The sequence below is a fragment of the Equus quagga genome, chromosome 12, assembly GCF_021613505.1.
Source record: "Equus quagga isolate Etosha38 chromosome 12, UCLA_HA_Equagga_1.0, whole genome shotgun sequence".
Classification (NCBI taxonomy): domain Eukaryota; kingdom Metazoa; phylum Chordata; class Mammalia; order Perissodactyla; family Equidae; genus Equus; species Equus quagga.
The window spans coordinates 111,398,166-111,418,673 of NC_060278.1; the positions used below are offsets into that span (position 1 = coordinate 111,398,166).

Genomic DNA, 20,508 nt, shown 5'->3' on the forward strand with positions numbered 1-20,508 from the left:
GTGCCTCCCTGGCTGGAGAAGCTCGAATAGGTCTCCAGAGAATCTAGCTTCCACGAAGGAGAAAGCGTGACAGTTACCTCCAGCATTCTTCCAAGGGTCAGACAAGAATTTGGACAACAAACTTTCTGATCAAATTTCACACAGATCATGTTTTTAAACTGAGTTCACAAGAAACTGGGAAAAGTGTTAGTGTAGAAGTAGACACAGGACAGGAATGATCAGGCCCTTGTCTGAGGGAAGAGCTCATGGTGAGCAGAGTCCTCCACGGCCAGTGCAGAGGATGGTGTTATTTGATCTAAACGTCCTGATGACCTAGGCTCTCTGGAGAAAGCTAAAGAGGTTGTAAAAGGAGTACAAAGGAATCCTGGGAGTGGAGAGAGAGCCTTTGGGGCTCGGAGGGGCAGCATCGCAAAGACATGTCTTGGTTATTAGCTTCAGGAGGCTGGGAGGAAGGAACAGGTGGACATGGGCCTCAAAGGGATTTTGGCCTGACTTGTCAATTTTATTTTTTCATGAGCAGAATCTATTCATGTAATACCTGTGTTATGAGCAGTTAGTTTTATAAAGGAGGCAGAGGGGTGCATCCCAGTACATGTGCTGGGGAGTTAGAGGGTATAAGACCACGCAGAGCCACCTCTTCAGGAGCAGCAGGCCAGGAGACATTCAGATATTTGGAGAGGCTGGGGAGGTGGCCAGCCTGTGCTCAGAAGGGAAGGTGGGGAAGGGGATCAAGACACAGTCTGTACCCAGGGTTGGGGGCACGCCTTAGTCCTGGGTGAGGCCAGGAAGGAGCAGACGGTTTAACTCTGCTAGCACCTGCCACCCTGGCAACAGACACCAGGCCCCATCCTGACATTTCAGGGAGTCCTTCCTCATCACATGTCAAAACCACCAGATGGGTTCACCTTACATGCCAGGAACCTGGGGCCTCACAGATGCTCAAGCTCCTCTCTGACTTGAGCCTGAAATTTTCCCAGAGAAGAAGCTGCAGATTCGTTACAGAGGAAGAACAAGCTCATGGACAAATGCCAGGGGAGCCCCCTTCCAGGGAACTGTCAGTTCAGCATGGGGGGAGGCTGGCAGCGGTTCAGGGGGCAGGATGGGGAACCTGGGCAGGTGTGAGCAGTGTACTGTCAGGAGAAGGAAGAGAAGGACGAGGGACTAGAGACTGAGGTCAGAGCTGTTGGAGGTCACGGCTCCCAGGGGACGAGTGTCCAGCTGAGAAGTGAGGGGCTGTGTTCAGCGGCTCCACATGGACTCGGCTCAGCAGCTGGTGGTCTGTGCAGATTTCCCGGGTTGGTTTTCCCAGCTGATGGCCCATGAGGAGCGTCCTTCTCAGAAGGAAGCCAAGTGGGAGGGGGCGCCCCCCAGGAGGGGTCTGGGGAGTGAGGCCTGCTCTGTGGTCTGGATGCAGGCTCCAGGGGGCTGGATGGCAGGTAGGGGATTGGCAAATTCAGAGAGAGCGAGCAAGGGGAAGCCCGCATGCACGTGTGTGTGCTGGAGTCCAGGGCCAGACCCAGCCGCCCATAAGGCAGGAGGTTGCGCTTGTGTCTTCAGAGCTGGAGGGGCTTACAGGTCACGTCCCATTGCAGAGGCGAGAGGTCAAGGCCCAGACCCATCCAGGCCACCTCTCCACAGACAGAGCTCAAGCCAGGAAGCCCCTCCAGGGCCTTGAGGCACACTCTCCCTTTTCTCCCTCTCACCTGGACCCGTCACTTCCTTCCCCATCACCGACTTCAGGGAGTCATTAAAAACACATCTCTGCCAGGAGGTGGATGGCTTTCATCTCCCTCTTTCTCTTCGTGTTAAATGTTAAATGCACAAAAATGCATATTGGCCTTTGGGATACCTTTGTCAGTCTCATTTCTACAGAGGCAAAAAAGAGGCTCAGAGAGGGCAAGTGACCCACCCAAAGTCACACAGCATACCAAGATGGGAACCTGGTCACAAGCCTAGGTCTCTGGCCGCACTTTCCGTTGGGAGCCTCATGGCGGGGGCAGGGGGGAGGTCTGTTCAGAACTGGGTGGCAGAGGGGCTACTGATGCCCACACACCCCTAGAAGGGCCCTGGAGGCTGCTGCTGACTGCTTCCTGACAGGTGAAGCTCGTCACCACGCAGGCTGCCCCTTTCTCACTAGTCAGAGTCACCTCCAACAGTGCCAGGAGCTCTGCATGGCAGGAATCGTTGGCAGAATGTGCCTTTCTCTGGGTGGGAAACTCTGGGAAATGTGGCTACAACAGTCACGCTGCCTGGCATGGACAGGGCACTCACCTCTTGCCACGCACTAGGCCATGCACCTTTCCTGAAATATCTTGCTCGACCCTCAGAACAAGCCTAGGGAGGTGCTGTCACTATCATCGCAACTCAGATGGGGAAACTGAGGCCCTGAGAGGTCAGGTATCATGTGCAAGGCCTCACAGCTGGACGGAGTTGCATAAGGAGCTGAATATGAGCAAGAGTCTACAAAAATGTGTGAAGAGCTGAGTGCCTGGGAGGACGCTGAGAGACGGCCATGCCTTCCCCACCAAGTTCCCAGAGTGTGGCCCGTCAGGAGGTGCTCAAGGGAAAGGAGGCGGGAAAGCTTTTCAGTGCACACAGGGTCAGAGAGCTCAGGTGAACCCTGCAGAGGCTACGAGATCATAACAGACGATGGTCCTTCACCCTGGTCACCAAGACCAAGTGGGCCACCAGTGAGCACAAGGAGACAGGCCACTTCCACATGGAAGGCCGGTGGCTGCTTCAATCAGAGATGTCAGTTAATAGAGAAGCCAGGAGCTGGCCCAGGGGTGCAGTGGTTAAATGCGGACGTTCTGCTTTGGTGGCCTGGGGTCCGCCAGTTCGGATCCCGGGCGTGGACATGGCACTGCTCATCAAGCCATGCTGTGGCAGGCATCCCACATATAAAGTAGAGGAAGATGGGCATGGATGTTAGCTCAGGGCCAGTCTTCCTCAGCAAAAAGAGGAGGATTGGCAGATGTTAGCTCAGGGCTGATCTCCCTAAAAAAAAAAAAAAAAAAAAATAGAGAAGCCATAGCTTAAGTTCACTTAAACCCATTTTGGCCTCAATTGCCGGCACTCATGGCCAGGCATGTGTACGTGTTGGCTGCATGCTGTTGAGGGCAGTGCTGATGACAGAACAGGTAAGGCCCAGCCCCATGTGACACTGGCCAGGGGGCAGTTCAGCTGCTGGCACTGTGGCACGTCTGCGACGCCGTGGCCATGCTGCACAAAACTAACCGAATGCACTAACGGTTTGCCTTTTGGCACCACTGGCAGAACCCTTGGACCAAGTGTGGGTCAGCAGTACCCCAAAGTCCGGCCAAGAAGAGATGGCTAGTGTCAGGGGGCACTGAAGCTGGAGGGTCTGGGCCCAGCTCTGATGGCCATCAAAGATGTGGCTTGGTTGTGTCCCTTTACCACCTACTCTCAGTCTGCTTATCTGTCAGATAACAGGAAGGAGGCCTACTGAGTAGGGTTTTTACTAAAGGGGGTGAGAGAAAGGCTGAGAACTGCTCCCCACGAGTGGCTGCCCACCATCCCCGGCACAAGCACAGGAGCTGAGCAAGGACCTGCAGCCCCGCCTAGTGTGGGACTGGGCAGCACTCCGGCCACGGAGAAGACAGAGCCACCCTCATTTGTCAGGGGAGGGTCCTGTTCTGCCCAAAGCTGGTCCCCATATTTCTGAGGATATCAGAGAGAGGACAGCGGGGCGGATGAAGCCCAGATGGGCACACGGGTGGGGGGTGTGGTCAGCGACGCACGTGGTCCGCTCCCAGACTGGTGCAGAAGTCCCCTGGGGCCTGGAACCCGCAGGGCCTGGGGGCGGGGGCGGGGGCGGGGCGGGGGCGGGGCGGGGCACACGTGGGTGGGCGGAGCTCTGGCGCCTCGCTCCCAGGGCGAAGGGAAGGGTGGCCGGGAGTGTGGTTCGGGCTGGAGGGTGGATGGGGTAGAGATAGGGCACCGCCTGCCCTGCCGTCCCAGGCGCCGCGTGCAAAGGTGAAGCTGGTCCTGGGGCGGCCGGACAGAGCAGAGCGTTCCGAAGGTGAGCGAACCCGCGTCCTCGCGACCAGGGTCGCCCCGCAGCTCCCCCGCGTTCAGTATCTACCCGCGTCGACCCCCTCGCCCCGAGCCCGCCCCTTCGTCGAGCTCCGCGCCTGACCAGGCCGGGCCAGGAAGGAGGGGGTCACTGCCCTAGAGGACGGTGCGTCTGCAGCCTGGGAGACCGGGCGGCGGGGGAGGGACAGGTAGACCCCCGCCCGATCCTCGGAGGGTTTGGAAACGGCAGCAGTTCCTCCCCCACCCCAAACCCCCTGCACAAAAGGTGGTGGCTTTTCCAACCAGAGCGAGTGGCACCGTGTCGCAGAGGGTAGTCCCCCAGCCCGAAGCGGCGAGAGGAGGGGGCAGCGACGTGAGGTGAGGGTGCGGCTCTCCTCGCTCCCGGCTCGGGTCTCCCTTCCCCGTCCTCCCGCAGGGCTCTTTCCAGCCCGAGGGGCTCTCCATTGGCGCAGGGAGGGCCCGGGTCCCGCCAGCCCTGGGTCGGGGCTCCCGCAAAGGGTCCCACCCGCTTCCCTCCTCCTCCCCAACCCCGCCCCGAGAAGGCGCGGCGGACCAGGGGCACGGGCCCGCGCCCGGGTCCTCGGAGCCACCCTGCCGCGGTGGCGCTCGGCTTGGCACAGCGGCACCTGGAGGGGCAATGCGCCCCCGCGCCCGACTCCCCCCACTCCCCGAGAGCGCTCCCCCCGCGCAGCCCCTGCCCAGCGGCCCACGCCCGCCCGCCCAGCCGGCGCCGCAATCCCTGCCCTTGGGGCACCGGGTTGCCTCAACCTGGTGGCCCTGAACCTCGGCTCTTGCGGGTTAGGCCCGGCCGCGCCCCGCGCCTTGTAGGGCGCGGGGTCCGAGATGGAAAAGAGAGTCCGCAATCGGTCCCAGCGTCAGGCGAGGGCAGACAATAGCCTCTGCTCAGATAATCCGCCGCCCAGGGAAGCCCGCGGCCCGGGTGCCTACCGGACATGGTGCTGGCCATGGTGCTGGCGGCGGCGGGGGCTGCGGAGGCCGGAGAGGCGCGGGCGGCGGCTGGAGCTGCAGTCGGCGAATGCTGCAGTGCCTGGGAGGGGAGGGAGCGAGGAAGGGCGGGAGGCGGGAGCGGGGTGGGGGGGGGGGGGGGGAGAGAGAGAGAGAGAGAGAGAGAGAGAGAAAGGACCTGGCTGTGGCAGGGGCTAGAGCGTCAGAGGGAGAGGGGCGGAGGCACGGCAGGATGGGAAGGAAGAGACCAGCCTGGGACACAGGGCAGAGGACTGCAACAAGAGGCCAGTCCTCCCACTGCTCACCACATGGACCCGATGCTCCCCCAACTTGGCTTTGTGCAGGCTTGGGGGATGGTGGAGACAGTCCCCTTCCCCACGGTGGGCACTGCAGGACAGGCCCCAGTGCCTGGGCGGGGTGGGAGAGCTCTGCACTGAGGCTGCTGGAGGCTGGGAGGTGCCTTCTGTATGCCCAGGTCTGTGCTGAGGGGAAAGCTTGTCGTGGACAGTGGGGGTGGGCGCTAGTCTGGAAGGGCTCCAAGAGGCCTCCCAGAGGATAAGCAGATTCTGAGGCAGAGAAGAGAGTAAATGGGGGTGGTGAGACCTAGAACAAGGACTTTGAAGTGAGATAGAGGCTGGTTCTGACCCCAGCCCTGACATCTACTTGCTGTGTGACTGGGGGCAAGTTTCTGACGTCTCTGGGCCTCCATTTCTTGGGTGTTAAGATGAGACAATGATGCCATTCCCCAGATGAGGAGGAGAGCAGATGCCCACACTTGGTCAGTAGGTAGGCGTCCTGCCTCCTCTCCTCCTATGGGCTCAGGGTTCTGGTTGATACCCTCAACGGTAAAGCCTGGTAGAGATGGGGGTCCCTCTCCTGCAGTGACCATCTCACCTCACTTTGGGGATGGGAAGTCAAACAAATGGAGTGCTGTTCCTGTTTTAGGCGTGGAGCCACTGAGGCCAAGAAGAGTGCTTACTCCACAAGCACTTAAGTCCTAGTGCCAGGAATAAAGCTCTGGGAACCCTCTGGAACCTGCAGAGAGACGAGGTGGGCTCAGGAAGGTGAGTGACAGGGACAACTGAGGATCAGAGTCAGCCTGGAGCAGGCCCAGCAGTGCGTGTATAAACATACCTCCACGTGCACACACAGCAAGCCCATGGCTGGTTAACATATGTCCTGTGGTCTGCATGGTGTCTGGTCTGCTGTGGAGTCCCACAAAGCCTGCCAGAGCAAGTGCTCAATTCAAATTTGTTGACTTGGTTGAGATCCCTTGCTGTGGCCAGCCTCGGTTTCCACCCAGGATGGCCATGGCCATCTCTCAGGGTTGGTTCAGTACAACAGCATTTACGTGTTACAGCTTATAGGAGACTGGGCAGCTTCTGTGCATGATGTGCAACCAGGCAGCACGTGGGTCAGCTCAGGGTCTCGGGTCCTCAGCTCCACTTCTGGCCCAGGAGGTCACTGAGCCTCTGTGTCCTGGCCTTCCCTTTCTTGGGCTTCTGGGGGATGAACACCACTGCTCTCAGCAGATAGGGGTTGTGGAGGTGAAGAGCAGGCCTCCTGGACCTAAGACTTGCTAGCTGCTGGCTTTGGGCCATCTTCTAACCTACCTGCTCTGTGCTTCGTGTCCTTGTTTGTAAAGCGTGGATAATAGAACTTATCTCAGAGGTCGTTAGGAAGACAGACGTATCAGCGCAGGCATGGATGGTACTGAGCCCTGTGCCTGGTGAGCACTGAGCAAGTATGTGGCCCCAGGGTCCTCATCTTCTCCAAGCTCGCTGCTGGGTGTCTAAGACAGACACTACAGTGCCCTCACCGGAACAGGTGGGTGGGGTGGATGCCAGCCTATGCCAGGGGCTTCCCCTGGCATGATCTCACACATATCAGCATAGACACACCTGTGACATACATGTGCCATCAGCAGGACAACATCTGGACATGAGACAGAGCCCAGGAGAAGCTCTGAAATCAGCATTGCCAGCTGGCTGTGGGCAGTCACTGCAGCATCAGCTTCTTTTATTTATTTATTTATTTATTTATCTTTTTGAAGAAGATGAGCCCTGAGCTAACTGCTGCCAATCCTCCTCTTTTTGCTGAGGAAGCCTGGCCCTGAGCTAACATCGTGCCCATCTCCCTCTACTTTATATGTGGGATGCCTACCACAGCTGGTGTGCCAAGCAGTGCCATGTCTGCACCCGGGATCGGAACCGGTGAACGCCGGGCCGCCGAGAAGCTGAACTGCGAATTTAACCGCTGCGCCAGCGGGCCGACCCACAGCGTCAGCTTCTTCCTGCTGCCTTGTGGGACGTGCTGGGGTCGCCTAGACAAACATCTCTGACCCCACAGAGCTGTGCGGACCCTGGGGCCCCGCTGTTGACTGCCAGCTGGTGCTAGGTCCTGGGGTTTCAGAGGGCCTGGCCCTCACCAGTGGGGGACATTGACTGGAAAAGCAGCGGGACCCCGGGTACACAAGGAGAGGAGCTGTAAGGCTCTCAGGAGCCGGGTCATAGGCGAGGGGCCGCCATTTGCAGCTTTTAGGGGGCGTGATCTGCTCAGACCGGAGTCTTAAAAAGACCTGGGTGTTTCGAGAAAAGAGAGGAAGCCAGTCAGGCCTGTGCAGTTGTCCTGGCAGCGGAGATGGCGTGCCCCGGGGAGGAGCAGCGGAACGGGGGCCCTGGTGGGGCGACGTCGAGGGAGGGGGCGGGCGGGCTCCCGGTTTCTGCCCGCGGGCGACGGAGGTGCGGGCCCGGGCTCAGGGTCAGCGGAAGGGCAGGGTGGGGCCCGGAACCCAGTGCTCGGGCAGCGCGCGGACCGGTCGGCTGGGGAACGGCTTCCGCCCGGCGCAAGGCGCGGCGGACCGGAATTGGGGGCGGAAGTGCAGCGCGCTGGGGGACGGCTCCGCGCCTCAGCCCGCGAAGTCCGAACCGCTGACAGCGGGGACGCGGTGGCGGTGCCTCGGCCGACCGGGGTGAGTCGAGGGCCCCGGGCGTGGAGGCCCCCCGCGGGGACCCCGGAACCGACGCACACACCCCTCCCCCGCCGAGCGGCGGCCGCGCTGGGGCCGGTAGTTCCCCCGCACCGGGCGCCGGGCTGCCGGGAGGGGCCGCCGCGCCCGCGTGCGGACCGCCCGCTGGTCCGGTGTCCAGGCGGAGCTGAGGCCGAGAGGGGTCGCGCGGCTGCGGGGGCCGCGCGGCTTCGCATCCCGGGTCCAGCAGGCGCTCCGCTCGCTCGTGGGCTCGGTGGCCCACCTGGGAGGGGTGGGGCTGGCCGGCCGGGGGAGCTGAGGGTTGGGGGCCCCGGGGGCCGCAGGTCCAGGCCACCCAGGCCCGGGAGGGGCTTCTGGGATCTGGCCCGTCCGGCTCTGGCGGGGGTAAATGAGTTATTCTTGCCCGGCGAAGCAGGTGTGGCTGTGCCCGGCTCTGGCTCTCGCGTCTCTCTGAGCCGGGTGGCCTCTCCCAGAGCAGGATGGAGTCGTGTGGGGCGGGAGAACCAGGCAGGGCTGATGCGTTAGGTGCTTCACCTCCCCAGATGCCTTGCGATAGGGTGTCACGGGCTTGCCTTCAGACCTTGGCCACAGAAGCGCTGCCGGAGATGGCTGGTCAAGTGGCCTGGCACTCCAGAAAGGCTGGCCACAGTCTTTTTGTCGTCCCCATCTCTGTGCCCTAGGGGTTCCCCGGGAGAACAGCATTGTGTCCCAGCACTGCAGGCTGGCATCACTTACCTGGAGTGGCTGAGGTCCCGAGATGTGCAGAGGGTCTGTCTCACAGACCCAGACAGCCTGCATTTCAGCAACCTCTGTGCCCTCCTGAGAACAGGCCATTATGCCCAAGATAACCCTGAACGGTGTGACGGTGGACTTCCCTTTCCAGCCGTACAAATGCCAAGAGGAGTACATGACCAAGGTCTTGGAGTGTCTGCAGAAGGTAGAGCCGCAGAGGGAGGGGTCTGTACCTGGGGGAAGGGTCAGCCTGGGTAGAGCTTCCGAAAAGGCCTGATGTACTTCCACCTTCCTGTTCACTCCAGCCAGGTCCTGTGGGGTGAAATGTTCTCTTCTGGACACGGGACTCAGTCATAAGTAGGGCCAGTGGTCCAGGTAGGGTAGGAGACATGATAAACAAGGAAACAGAAAAGATAATTCTGCATGGCGATGAAAGCTGTGAAGAAAAGATGTAAGGTGATAGGCTTGGGAGCACCTTGGGGGCCTCTCTGAGGAGGTGGCATCTGAGCTGAGGCCAAGCGAGGAGGAGCAGCCAGCAATTTGAGGATCTGGAGGAGGCGTTTCCACATAGAAGGACAGCCCTCGCTTTAGAAAGCCTTTAAACCTCCAGGGTGTGCAGGAAGGTGGAAGGGCTGCAGGTTGCTGTCCGCTGGGTGTCTTAGCGCACCCTCCTGTCCCAGCCCACGGCCCCAGCCCCTGAGGGCTGGGTCTGCATCTGGGCTCCTGGCTGCTGTTGTGTCAGTCGGGAGCCTGGTTCTGTGGCAGCTGGGAGCACAGCTCTGCCTTCCTGCATCCCCAGGCCCCCCGCTCAGGCTCCATCTGAGAGCTATGTAGGCCATCAGGTTCCCCTCAGGTAGTGTAAATGCCTGGATCCAGAATCACAGAACAATATCCTATTTTGGGGCTTGGCACCTAATTAATCATCTTACTATTTATATTAGTCTGCAAAGTAGTGTCCCGTTTTGGGTAATGACCTGCAGACTGTCTGCTAATGAGGACTGAGTTAACCACAGCCTTTGGGTTGAGGGTGAAAACACTGTCCTATGGAATTGCCACCATCACTCAGGGCTCCTGTCACCTCCTGGGGGGGGCGCTGCCCGCAGAGCTGCCCCGAGGCTGCTGGGCCGCCTGTCTCGGTGGGCTGTGTGGCCTGTAGCGCCTCTCCCAGCTTCCCTGTGACCCTGCTTCTGACCCCATTCAGAAAGTGAACGGCGTCTTGGAGAGCCCCACGGGCACGGGGAAGACCCTGTGCCTCCTCTGCACTACGCTGGCCTGGCGGGAGCACCTCCATGACGCCATCTCTGCCCGCAAGATTGCCGAGAGGGCACAAGGGGAGCTCTTCCCAGATCGCGCCTTGTCGTCCTGGGGGAATGCTGCTTCCGATGGCGACAACACAGGTGACGCTCCCTTCAGTTCCTTTCAGCCCCTCTCCCTCATCCCTTGTCCCCTAGTTGGTGAGGAAGGGATGGAGCGGGTGGGCAGGGTTCTGAGCACAGCCAAACAGGGAGGGTTGTAGCTGCCATGTCCTTTCCCACCATTCCGGCTATAAACCTAGTGTCGGAGCCTGATGACCGAATTAGGACACTGCAGACACCCACTTAACCCATTCCTGGACGCAAGTATGGGGCATCCAGTCAACGCTCAGCAGTCCTCAGGGTAGAGTTAGCCGAGTGCCCCGGGTTAACAGCATGCGGGAACGTTATCTCATTGAGCCATGACCTGTTTTGCTTTCTCATGCTTGGGCAGCTTGCTACACAGACATCCCAAAGATCATTTATGCCTCCAGGACCCACTCACAGCTCACACAGGTCATCAGCGAGCTTCGGAACACCTCCTACCGGTGGGTTAGGCGGCATTCACCCTGCCTCAGGGTAATGGGGGATGGCCTCGGCACGGTGGTTGATGGTGGTGTTCTGCCTGGGCCCCACCCTGAGGGCAGGCTGTTCTCTGGTGTGCAGGACAACAGCAAGGGCCAGGCTATCTCTGCTTCCCACGACTTGTAAGAAAGCAACTTTGAGTTTATGTGCTGACCTTGGGTTCACCCCCTGAGTCCCTTGCAGACACTGTGGTGTCAGCTGTGGGTGGGGGTCAGTGCAGCTGCTCACATGATGGTGGAAGGAGGGTCTGCCCCGTGTCGGAGCCCGGCAGAACTGCTGCAGGAGCCTTGGTGTCCCGTCCCGGCCTCCTGCGTGAGGGAGCACAGAGATGTTGGGGTCACTGTGGATGTTCAGCAGTCTCCTCCCATGTATCCCATTTCCCCTGCCTTGTCTCTGCGCTCACCCTGGGCCATGATTCAAAGTGGGCCACACAGCAGAGAAAGTCCCTCCCAAGCCCTGGGCATATTCTGGCCACGGACACTCTGTCTGGCTGCCCATGTGCACACGTGAGCCAAGTTTCCTGGAGCTCCCTGTGTGTCCCTAACAAGTCACGCTACTGGACCACACCATGGGCTACTGTCTGCTGGTTCTCGACCCCACGGCTCTCTCTTCTGCTAGGCCCAGGGTGTGTGTGCTGGGTTCCCGGGAGCAGCTGTGTATCCACCCTGAGGTGAAGAAGCAGGAAAGTAACCACATGCAGGTGGGTTCCTGGGGCACCTACCCCGTCTCTGGTTCTGCTAGGTGCGTGCTGCCTTGGCGTTGAGAGCCCCTGCTGTGCCACTGGAGGATGGCACATGAAGAGCTGGTGGAGGTGGAGCTGGCAGAGGGTGGCTGGCGGTGGGCAAGGGCCAGAGTGGGGCTTGGCCTTCACACGCTGGGCAGCAGGGCTGGTGGTGTGCCCTTACTTGGCCATCGTGCTAACTGGGACCACCTCCTTTCTCTTCTAGATCCACTTGTGCCGCAAGAAGGTGGCGAGTCGCTCCTGTCATTTCTACAACAATGTAGAAGGTAAGATAGGGTTCATGGAAGCTGCACCTGTCCGTCAGCAGGCAGCAAACTGGGAGTGGAGCCTCTGTGGCCTCTTAGGGCTGAGCTTGGTGGCCTCACAGCCTGGTGGCTCTTGCCCCCTGGGGCTCCAGTGCAGCCGCATCCTGCTCAGCTGGGTGAGGGAAGTACCTGGGCACTGTCTCTGACCAGGGACCTGCAGGGGATTGCGTGCAGAAGAGCTCGCACTGCAGGCCTAGGGAAGGCTTCCGTCTCAGAAACGCCTGCTGACAAGGCTGGTCTCGCTTGGGACGGGCACTTGGATTTCAGGAGGGTCCCCACCATCCCTGATTGGATAGGAGAGGCTCCTAGGTCCAAGCTGTTTGTGCAGACACCATGGATTGTATTGAGCACCTGCATCCTTCTGGGAGTCTGGAATGTTGGTGCCTGCCAGGCAGGGGTGCCTGCGTGACCAGCCCCCCCAGTAAAAACCCTGCACACTTGGTCTCTGGCAAGCTTCCTGGTAGACAGCATTTCACATATTGTCACAGCTCATCCTGGGGGAGTCAGCTTGGGAAGGGGGTTCTGGAAGCTTGCCCTGGACCCCCAGACTCCTCAGGTGACTTCCTTTTCCGGATTTTGCGTTGTCCTTTTGCTGCCATGTGTCACAGCTTGGGTGTGGCTCTCTTGGAGTCCTGGGAGTCCTAGTGACACCTCTAGCCTTTGGTGCTGTGAGAACAGCCTCATCCAGAGACAGGGAGAGTGATGAGCACGTGGTTTGTGACAATGGCCAGCCGAGTGCTGCTCGACGTGTGTGACTGCAGGCGCCCGTTGCCCTGTGGCCAGGACTCCTTGTCTCTTGTTGCTTCCTTTTCTGGGGTCCAGAGTGGAGGAGCTTGCCTCCACATCTCTGCCTTTGCACTGCGTGGCTGCACCTCGTGTCTGTCAAGGACTTCTGGAGGCAGAGGTGATGGCAGAGAGGCTTCTCTGAGGTGTGGCCTCTACAGTTTCCTGTTTGCATTCAGGACTCTGTGGCTGGGGTGGGGAGTTGCACTTCTGTTGGGTCACGGTTCCCTCTGTTTCCTGCCTTAGGCTTGGGACACAGACCCTGAAGCAGCAGTGACATGGGCCCAGAGCACTCATAGGCGTTGGTGGTCTGTAGGCTGTTGTTTGCTCTGGGGTTTGGAGTACCCAGTGTGCCAACCTGTGCTGGGCAGAAGAGGGTCAGGACAGCACTGTGCTCAGAGGGCAGAGGCCTAAGCTGGGGTCCCTCACCGGCCAGCACAAGGCGTCCCTGTGCCCTGCCCTTGGAGAGATGGGAGGAGAATGTGCCTGATGTGGCATGGGCTCAGGCCCTCCAAGGGCATGACTGGCTGCGAGTCGAGGCTGCGTGGGGGCCACTCCCTTGCACAGCTTGGCCTCTGCAGTGAGGACCCAGGCTCCTGGAGCTCACTGTTCTCTGCCTTCTCATTTGCTGCATTTTTTGGTCTGGTGGCACCGAGGACCCTCGGGACAGCAGTGAAGGTACATGGGAAGCATTGAGCATCGGCCTGGCCCCCAGTGACCCCAGATGAGGGCAGCTACCAGTCTCTCTGGCCTGTGTCAGCTGGTCCTAGCCCCAGGCAGGGGACAGCTGACTGCCTTACTTTGTTTCCTCTGCCTGCATCACACCTGTAGGTGTCAGGGTCTCTGATGGCCCTTGTCCGCCCCTCTGCTCACAGCTGTCCCACCTCAGACCTGTCTTCGCACAGGCACTGGCGTCGTCCTCATCATGCTCAGTGGAGTGGTCCCCTCTCTGCCCCACCAGGCTGCCTCCCTCATCTACATCCCTGGCAAAGGGAGTGGGTTCAGGTGCCCTGTTCACCATGGGCCAGCGCCTTTGAGCAGCACTGGGTGGGACCTGCTCCAGCCACCTTTCCACAGCTGCTTGTGGGTCAACTCGCCGGCTCTGCTGGTCCAGCCCACATCTGCTGGGTCTCTTGCCTGCACTGCCCTTGCCTCTGCCGGAGGGTCCCTGAGCAGGCAGGGGCCAGGAGGCCAGGGAACGGGGTGGGAGCTGAGGGGAACTTTCCATCCACAGTGGAGGTGCTGCTGGAGCTGGTGCATGTTGGCTCCCTGAGCCACAGACCCCATCCCCACGGTCCTAGGTCCTGTGAGGCAGAGCAGGGCGGCTGTCCCAGCTGGCCTGCTGGCTCTGGCCTCCATTTGTCTCCTCAGTCACAACTCACCTACTCTGTTCTCAGTCTCACTGTGTGTAGGGGGAGGTCTGCTCACCATAAACCTGCACTCCTTGCTCTGTCTCAGCCTCCCCTGTCCCCCACCCCTGCAGGATGTGAGGGGGCATCTTCAGCAGCTGCCCAGCCCTCGGAGGAAGGAGAAAAGTGGGCAGAGACCCCAGAAGGGGTCTGAGAGGAGGGGGAGGGCTGTGTGTGCGAGTAAGGAGAGAAATGTAGAGCTGGAACCCTGCATAACCTCTGTCCTGGGGGGCAAGCAAAGGGCCCTGCTGCCCCCCTGCGGTGTCTCCACACTGAATCAGCCCTGGGAGACCTGTTCTGCCCCTTCTACCTGACTGCTCCCTCCTCACTGCCCCCCATCCTCATTGCCCCTCCTCCTCGCTGCCCCCTGAAGGAAGGTTCCTGAGCTCTCCAGCTGGCCTGCTGCCGAGCGTGGGATTGGCTGGTCTGTTGCTATGGTGACACTGAGTGTTGACTCTTCCTCCTCCCCTTGCCTGCTGTCTCTGGGGCATCTTGGGGGTGGGTCGCCACTGAGCCCGTGTGTTCCGGCCTCTGTAGTTAGAGGCTGGTCCTGGTACCTGCCACAGTGGGGCCGGGAGCCAGGGCTTCACATGTGAATGTCCTGAAACTTCTTAGGGTGCTTGTTAGAGGGGACCCCTGGTCCCGCCCACCAGGACGTGGGCCCTGCAGTCGCTGGGGTAAAGCAGCTCCCCAGTGGATTCCTGTGGGCCAAGTTGGGGGGCCTGTACTCCTCCTTTGTGCCCTGGGCCACGCAGCCATTGCACCCTAATGAAAGGGCTCTGGGGCTGTTGGGCCTGGGGTGGGCTCTGCCTCGGTACCCCCTGCCCCTCCTGTCTGCCCAGCCTCAGATCTGTGCTCCATGCACTGTTACCGGCAGGCAGTGACAGCCCAATATTCCTGCTTCCGGCTCTGCGGAGCCCAGCTTGCCTTTAGAGGGAGACTCTGGGCCTGTTCTCACAGGTGGGAAAGGGAAGCAAGAGGAAGAAACTTGCTGCCAGTGAAGCCTAATTACAGGACAGATGCCTGCAGGGTTTGTGGGAGACACTGCGTGTTCTCAAGAGTGTCTGGGGTGGCAGTGACAGGCTGAGGGGCTGCCCGCCATCCCCAGGGGTCCCTTCTCCTATTGATGCTCAGCCTCAGGCCAGCAGCCACCTTCTGGGGTGCAGAGCAGAGCTCCCTCAGGATCACTTCAGGTTCGGGGCCCTCCCTGGGGGACCCTGAGACCCCCAGGGCAGGGATTCTCTCTGGTGAGTCTCGAGGTGGCTGGGTACCTCAGTCCTGCCTAAGTGAAGGTCCTGGGGTGGTGGCTGCCCACTGTGTAGGAGCCATTCTGTCATGCGTCTCACCCTGGGGTCTGGGGCACTCAGTGGATCTGAGGGCATGTATTCACTCCTGCTCATATCCACAGAGAAGAGCCTGGAGCAGGAGTTGGCTGCCCCCATCCTGGACATCGAGGACCTGGTCAAGAGTGGGAACCGGCACAAGTAAGAGCCGTTGGTGGGGCCTCGGCCAGCTGCGTTTTCCCCAGCCCAGCTCTCCCATCACATGCACAGGCACATGCGTTTCTTTTCTTTTCTTTTTTTTCTTTTTTAATCATGAAACTGACAGTTGTTCAGTATGAAGAAATGTCAGCACTTCTGAGGACTGTCAAATAGGAAGTGAGGACCCCACTCCCTTACCACCATGGGTTGTGGACCAATTTGGTTTTCAGCACCCAGGGGGCATGTCCTCTTCCTTCTCCCTGAACACACACTCTCCTCAAACTGGCATCCCAGCTCTGAGCCTGCTGGGACCTCTTAGAGCTTCAGGGCTTTTGGAGTTGCGATAAGATAGGGCATGTGTTTTGTTTCAGATTACTTAATTGATCTACTCTGGAAGAGGGTTGGGGTTTTTTGTCTCACATGATGGAAACTGCATGGAGTGAATGGCACTGCAGCCAGCTCTCCTGTTGTCCTGCTCCGCTCCTGTCCGAGCCGCCTGTAGCACCAGGGCTCCTCCCTCTGCGTGCCCATCAGAGGACGCAGCATCCAGCCCAGCTTCAGGGCCGTGGCCCAGTGTCACTGCTGCCCGTCCTGACCACCTGCTCCCGCCTCAGCCTGTGGGAGCCCCTCTGAGGGCCTAGAATGCCTCCCCAGGCCTGCATGTGGTGCTCACAGTGCCTTCTTCCTCTCCTGCTCCCAGGCTCTGCCCGTACTACCTTTCCCGGAACCTGAAGCAGCAGGCTGACATCATCTTCATGCCGTACAACTACTTGTTGGATGCCAAGGTGAGGTCTCAGCCTGTGTAGCTGGTGATTCCTGATGTCAAAAGAATGTCCCTGGGTTCATGAAGGGCCGTCAGAAACTTTGCTGGTTCAGGTCCTGGGATCAGACCCTCGCTCGGAGCAGCAGGCATGCGTGGGACGACCTGGCCTCCCTCACTGGTCAGGGCAGTTGTAAGCAGCCCAGGGCCATGGATCGATCATTCTGAACTCTCTGGGAGCAAGCAGACTGGCAGGAGTGAAGAGACCCCAAGGCTGCAGCCAGGGCCAGTCCCTGACCTTGTCCTGGCAGCTCAGCTTCTCTCTTTGCAGTTGGGCACCATAAGGCAGCCAGGGAGTATTCTCCTCTTGTGCTCATCCCTTGGAATGCGTGTGCATGCACGTCTGTGTGCCCCTCCTGTTTTAACGTAGGGGGCATCATGTTCCATGTGCTCAGTGACTTGTACTTCACATAAGGACAGCACTGGACGTCTTCCTGTCCGGCCTGTGTTGATCCGTTTGTTCCTGTGGCAGATGTTCACTGAGATCCTGCCATGCTGGGCGCAAGTCTGGGCACTGGGATGCAGAGGTGAGGGAGACCAGCGCCACCATGTGGAGCTTTGCGTCTAGTGGCTGGGTAGACAGCGGGAGAGTAAGCTCACGAGTTGGTGGTGTGTAAGGACCCTAAGGGGAACTGAGCATGCAGGGTGGAGACGGGGCTGCACCAACAGGGAGGCCTCTAAGGAGCAGCCGCTGCCTGGGCAAGCAGTGGGCACAAGTGTGTCAGGGTGTTGAACTCTGGCCTGTTGCCTGGAGCAAGTGGCTGGAGCAGAGCGGAAGGCGAGGTGCATGGGAGGGTGAGGGCAGGTCCTGAGAGGTGGCCCAGACTTGGGCACAGAGAGCCAGTGGGGTTTGCTGAGGAGTTGTATGTGATTCTTACAAATGAGTGCTTTCAAGCTGGCCGCCCGGGCCTGGGTCCCACCCTGCTATCGTCATATCACAACTGATAAACTGATTTTAAAACTTACATGGAAATGCAAAAGATCTAAGAGAGCAAGACGATCTTGACAAAGAAGGCCCGAGTTGGAGGGCTCGCACTTCTGACTTCAGGACTTACTGCAGGGTGCAGAAATGAAGATAGGGCGGTGCCAGCCAGTGTTGCGGAGTAGTGAGTACAGAACAGACCTGCACCTGTGGCAGTTGGTGCTCAACAAGCTTGTCTAGGTGTTTCAGTGGGGAAAGGAGAGGTTTGGGTTCCTTTTCCAAAATATGCAGCTAGAACAGCTGGATGCCTATTCGGAAAAGAATGAATCTTAGCCAGTCCTTCACACAGTTAACCTGCGAGTAACAGCTGGAACCCTGAGACTCCCCGGAGAAAGCATGTGTCACTGCAGTTGCAAGGGCCATGGCTTCTTAGCTCAGATACACAAGACACTAGCCATAAAGACAAAAATCGATAAGTTGGTCTCTTGGAAAGAGTTAGGCAAATTAAGAAAATTTAAAGGCCAGTCACAGAAAGGAAAGAGGGCTCCTGGTATAGTTGTCCTTCAGAGGGCTGGGCCCAGAGGACTGCACCTCTCTTGTAACTCAACAGACAACCTAGCCGACCCTTGGCAACAGTCCGAACAGGCACAGCACCGAAGAGACAGACAGGTGCCCAAGGCAGCGAGCTTGTGGAAAGCATCCAGCATCACGGGTCCTGAGGAAAGCAGACAAGAGCCACAAGAGGGGACCCTGCATTCCCATCAAAATGGCTAAAATTAAGTAGACGTAGAAGAACCACTGAGGACATGGAGCATGGAGGTCTCGGCCGTTGTTGGTGGGCATGTGCCATGGCGCCCTGCTCTGGAGATGCCCCAGAGCCTTGCACAGCAAGTGCCTGGGGCTTCACTAACAGTTGCCTGAGCTGGGGATAGCCCCTGTCCATCAGCAGGTGGATGTCCCTAAGTCAGAGCCTACAGATGATCAAAAGGGTGACCTGCCACTACATGCAGCAACATGCGTGGGTCTCAGAACACACCAACCCAGAGGGGACACAGGAGGCCCTGCTGCCTGACTCCATTTCCAGGACAGCCTAGAAAAGGCAAATCTGATCTCTGCTCTCAAAAAGCAGCACAGAGCTCCTGTGGGTGGGGAGGGGAAGTCTTGTCTCCTGCTCTGGCTGGTGGCTGTGCAGCGCTCACATTTGTCAGCACTCATCTGCACACTTATAATAGGCACTTTATGGAAGTTGAACTTCAAATTAAGTTGATGAAAAGAAATACCGAGGCCAGATCCCACCCCAGCTCACTCCCATTGCACTGTCCTCAGGGGTGTACCAGGTGGAGGGCTGGTGTGGCCTTCCCCCTCCACTCTGGCTGTGCAGCGTGGGGCTGCCTGTCTGCTCCCTTGTCGCCAGGACAGATGCCTCAGGTCCACTTCCTCGGGGGGCGGGCAGTGCCTGGTGGCCGTGGCCAGCTGCCCCCCCCAGCACAGGTGTGAGAGGCCCTTTCCCCATGCCTCCCAGCAGTGTGGTAACCAGCACTCAGGAGGCTTGTACCTCCCTGAGCCTTCCCCTGCCTGCCACTTGCCTTGGTCTCTCCCTTCCCTGCCTGGCCTCTGCAGGCCCCTAAGGGGCAGTGGCTGCCCTGCTCGGCTCCAGTTCAGCCTCCTTCTCCTCTTGCTCCAGAGTCGCCGGGCACACAGCATCGACCTGAAAGGAACCGTTGTCATCTTTGATGAAGCTCACAACGTGGTGAGTGTCCAGACGGCCTTCTCGATACCCACTGCCTCCTGCCCACTTTCCTGTGGAGAATGGTGCAGACCTGTCCAAACCCCGGCCTCCCTGGCTGTTGGGACCAAGTGGACCTGGGCAAGGTGCGGTGGCCGGCTGTGTCAGCCTTTTCCGTGAAACACCCCCACAGGCCCCTCCTGCCGTCAGCTTATTCAGTCTCTTCCCTTCTGTCCCATGGTGGCCAGCTGGCCTGACACTTGCCCTCTGGTGGCCACACTTAGGCTCAAAGGGGCCACCGCCCAGCCCCTCCATGTCACCTGTACCCCTCTCCGCCCATTCCTGTGGCCTCTGTTCAGGGCCCTATGTTTCCAGGAGTGGCCAGCCTTGACCAGGACATGAAGAAAGGCTCCTCGGGGCAGTTGTGTTCATGCTCCGGAGCCTAGGGGAGGCTCCATGAGACTCTCGCATCCTGGGATGGCAGTGGCCACCTCAGCCCCAAGCAGTTGTTGCCATGGGGGACGGTGGGCCCGGTGGGTCAGATATGACTTTTGAGAGAAGCCAGAAATTTGGTTTTACTGGGAAATTTTCCAATTGTGAAATGTTGACAGCTCAAGTAGAATTGTTTCCAGACAGTAGTGGGGCCAGACAGTCATCTCTGTACCAGTTTGTGAGCCCGTCTTAGAGACCATGGGGTGAGGCTGCCTTCTGCACCTTGCCGCATCGCTGCTTCCCAGAGTCCCCGAGTCCCTGTGCCTGCTCCACTGTAACACAGCATGCTTGGGCTTTCAGGAGAAAATGTGTGAGGAATCGGCGTCATTTGACCTGACCCCCCACGACGTGGCCTCTGGACTGGACGTCATAGACCAGGTTTTGGAGGAGCAGACCAAGGTGGCGCAGCAGGGTGACCTGCTCCTAGAGTTCAGTGCAGACTCCAGCAGCTCAGGTGGGCTGATGGGATGGGGTGTGGAGTGGCCTCGTGTCCTGGAGGCCAGAGTCTGCCCAGGGACTTCTTTCAAGTTGACCTTTGGGGAGAACATCAGCTTCTTTAAGAGGCTTCTCAGGGCCTCAGGCCATTCCATCCTGTCCCAGCTGGTGTGGACTTCCCCACTCCTGTGTGAAAGTGAAAACCAAGTGTTTTAACGATGAGGACATTTCCTAACGAGCTGTGAGCATTGTCTGCACTACCTTCCTCTCCTCATAGCTTGCTCTCCAGGGTTTGCCTCACACAGCGGTAGTCACAGTGCACACAGGCATCGTTGGTGGACGCGCTTGCTTTGTCCATGCATTCCGCCCGGCCTCTGAGTGGCTGATGAGGAATCCGAATTGGCTCACGCAGACTGCTTTGTCCATGCATTCCGCCCGGCCTCTGAGTGGCTGATGAGGGATCCGAATTGGCTCACGCAGACTGCTTTGTCCATGCATTCCACCTGGCCTCTGAGTGGCTGATGAGGGATCCGAATTGGCTCACGCAGACTGCTTTGTCCATGCATTCCACCTGGCCTCTGAGTGGCTGATGAGGGATCCGAATTGGCTCACGCAGACTGCTTTGTCCATGCATTCCACCCGGCCTCTGAGTGGCTGATGAGGAATCCGAATTGGCTCACGCAGACTGCTTTGTCCATGCATTCCGCCCGGCCTCTGAGTGGCTGATGAGGGATCCGAATTGGCTCACGCAGACTGCTTTGTCCATGCATTCC

General features: G+C 59.1%; 1 protein-coding gene across 7 annotated transcripts in view; it reads left to right on the forward strand.

The window, feature by feature from the left end:
• Positions 1–7,871: 7,871 nt before the first annotated feature.
• The window catches only part of RTEL1 (regulator of telomere elongation helicase 1), a 42,376-nt gene continuing 29,739 nt past the window's right edge, over positions 7,872–20,508 (forward strand). For all 7 annotated transcript variants that reach the window (XM_046678876.1, XM_046678872.1, XM_046678873.1 and 4 more), the window contains exons 1-10: positions 7,872–7,993; positions 8,692–8,948; positions 9,945–10,140; positions 10,490–10,583; positions 11,239–11,320; positions 11,568–11,628; positions 15,268–15,343; positions 16,041–16,125; positions 18,767–18,832; positions 19,601–19,754. In XM_046678876.1, coding sequence (XP_046534832.1) covers positions 8,847–8,948; positions 9,945–10,140; positions 10,490–10,583; positions 11,239–11,320; positions 11,568–11,628; positions 15,268–15,343; positions 16,041–16,125; positions 18,767–18,832; positions 19,601–19,754 — 916 coding nt within the window. In that variant the 5' untranslated portion in view covers positions 7,872–7,993; positions 8,692–8,846. The remainder of the gene's footprint in view (positions 7,994–8,691; positions 8,949–9,944; positions 10,141–10,489; positions 10,584–11,238; positions 11,321–11,567; positions 11,629–15,267; positions 15,344–16,040; positions 16,126–18,766; positions 18,833–19,600; positions 19,755–20,508) is intronic.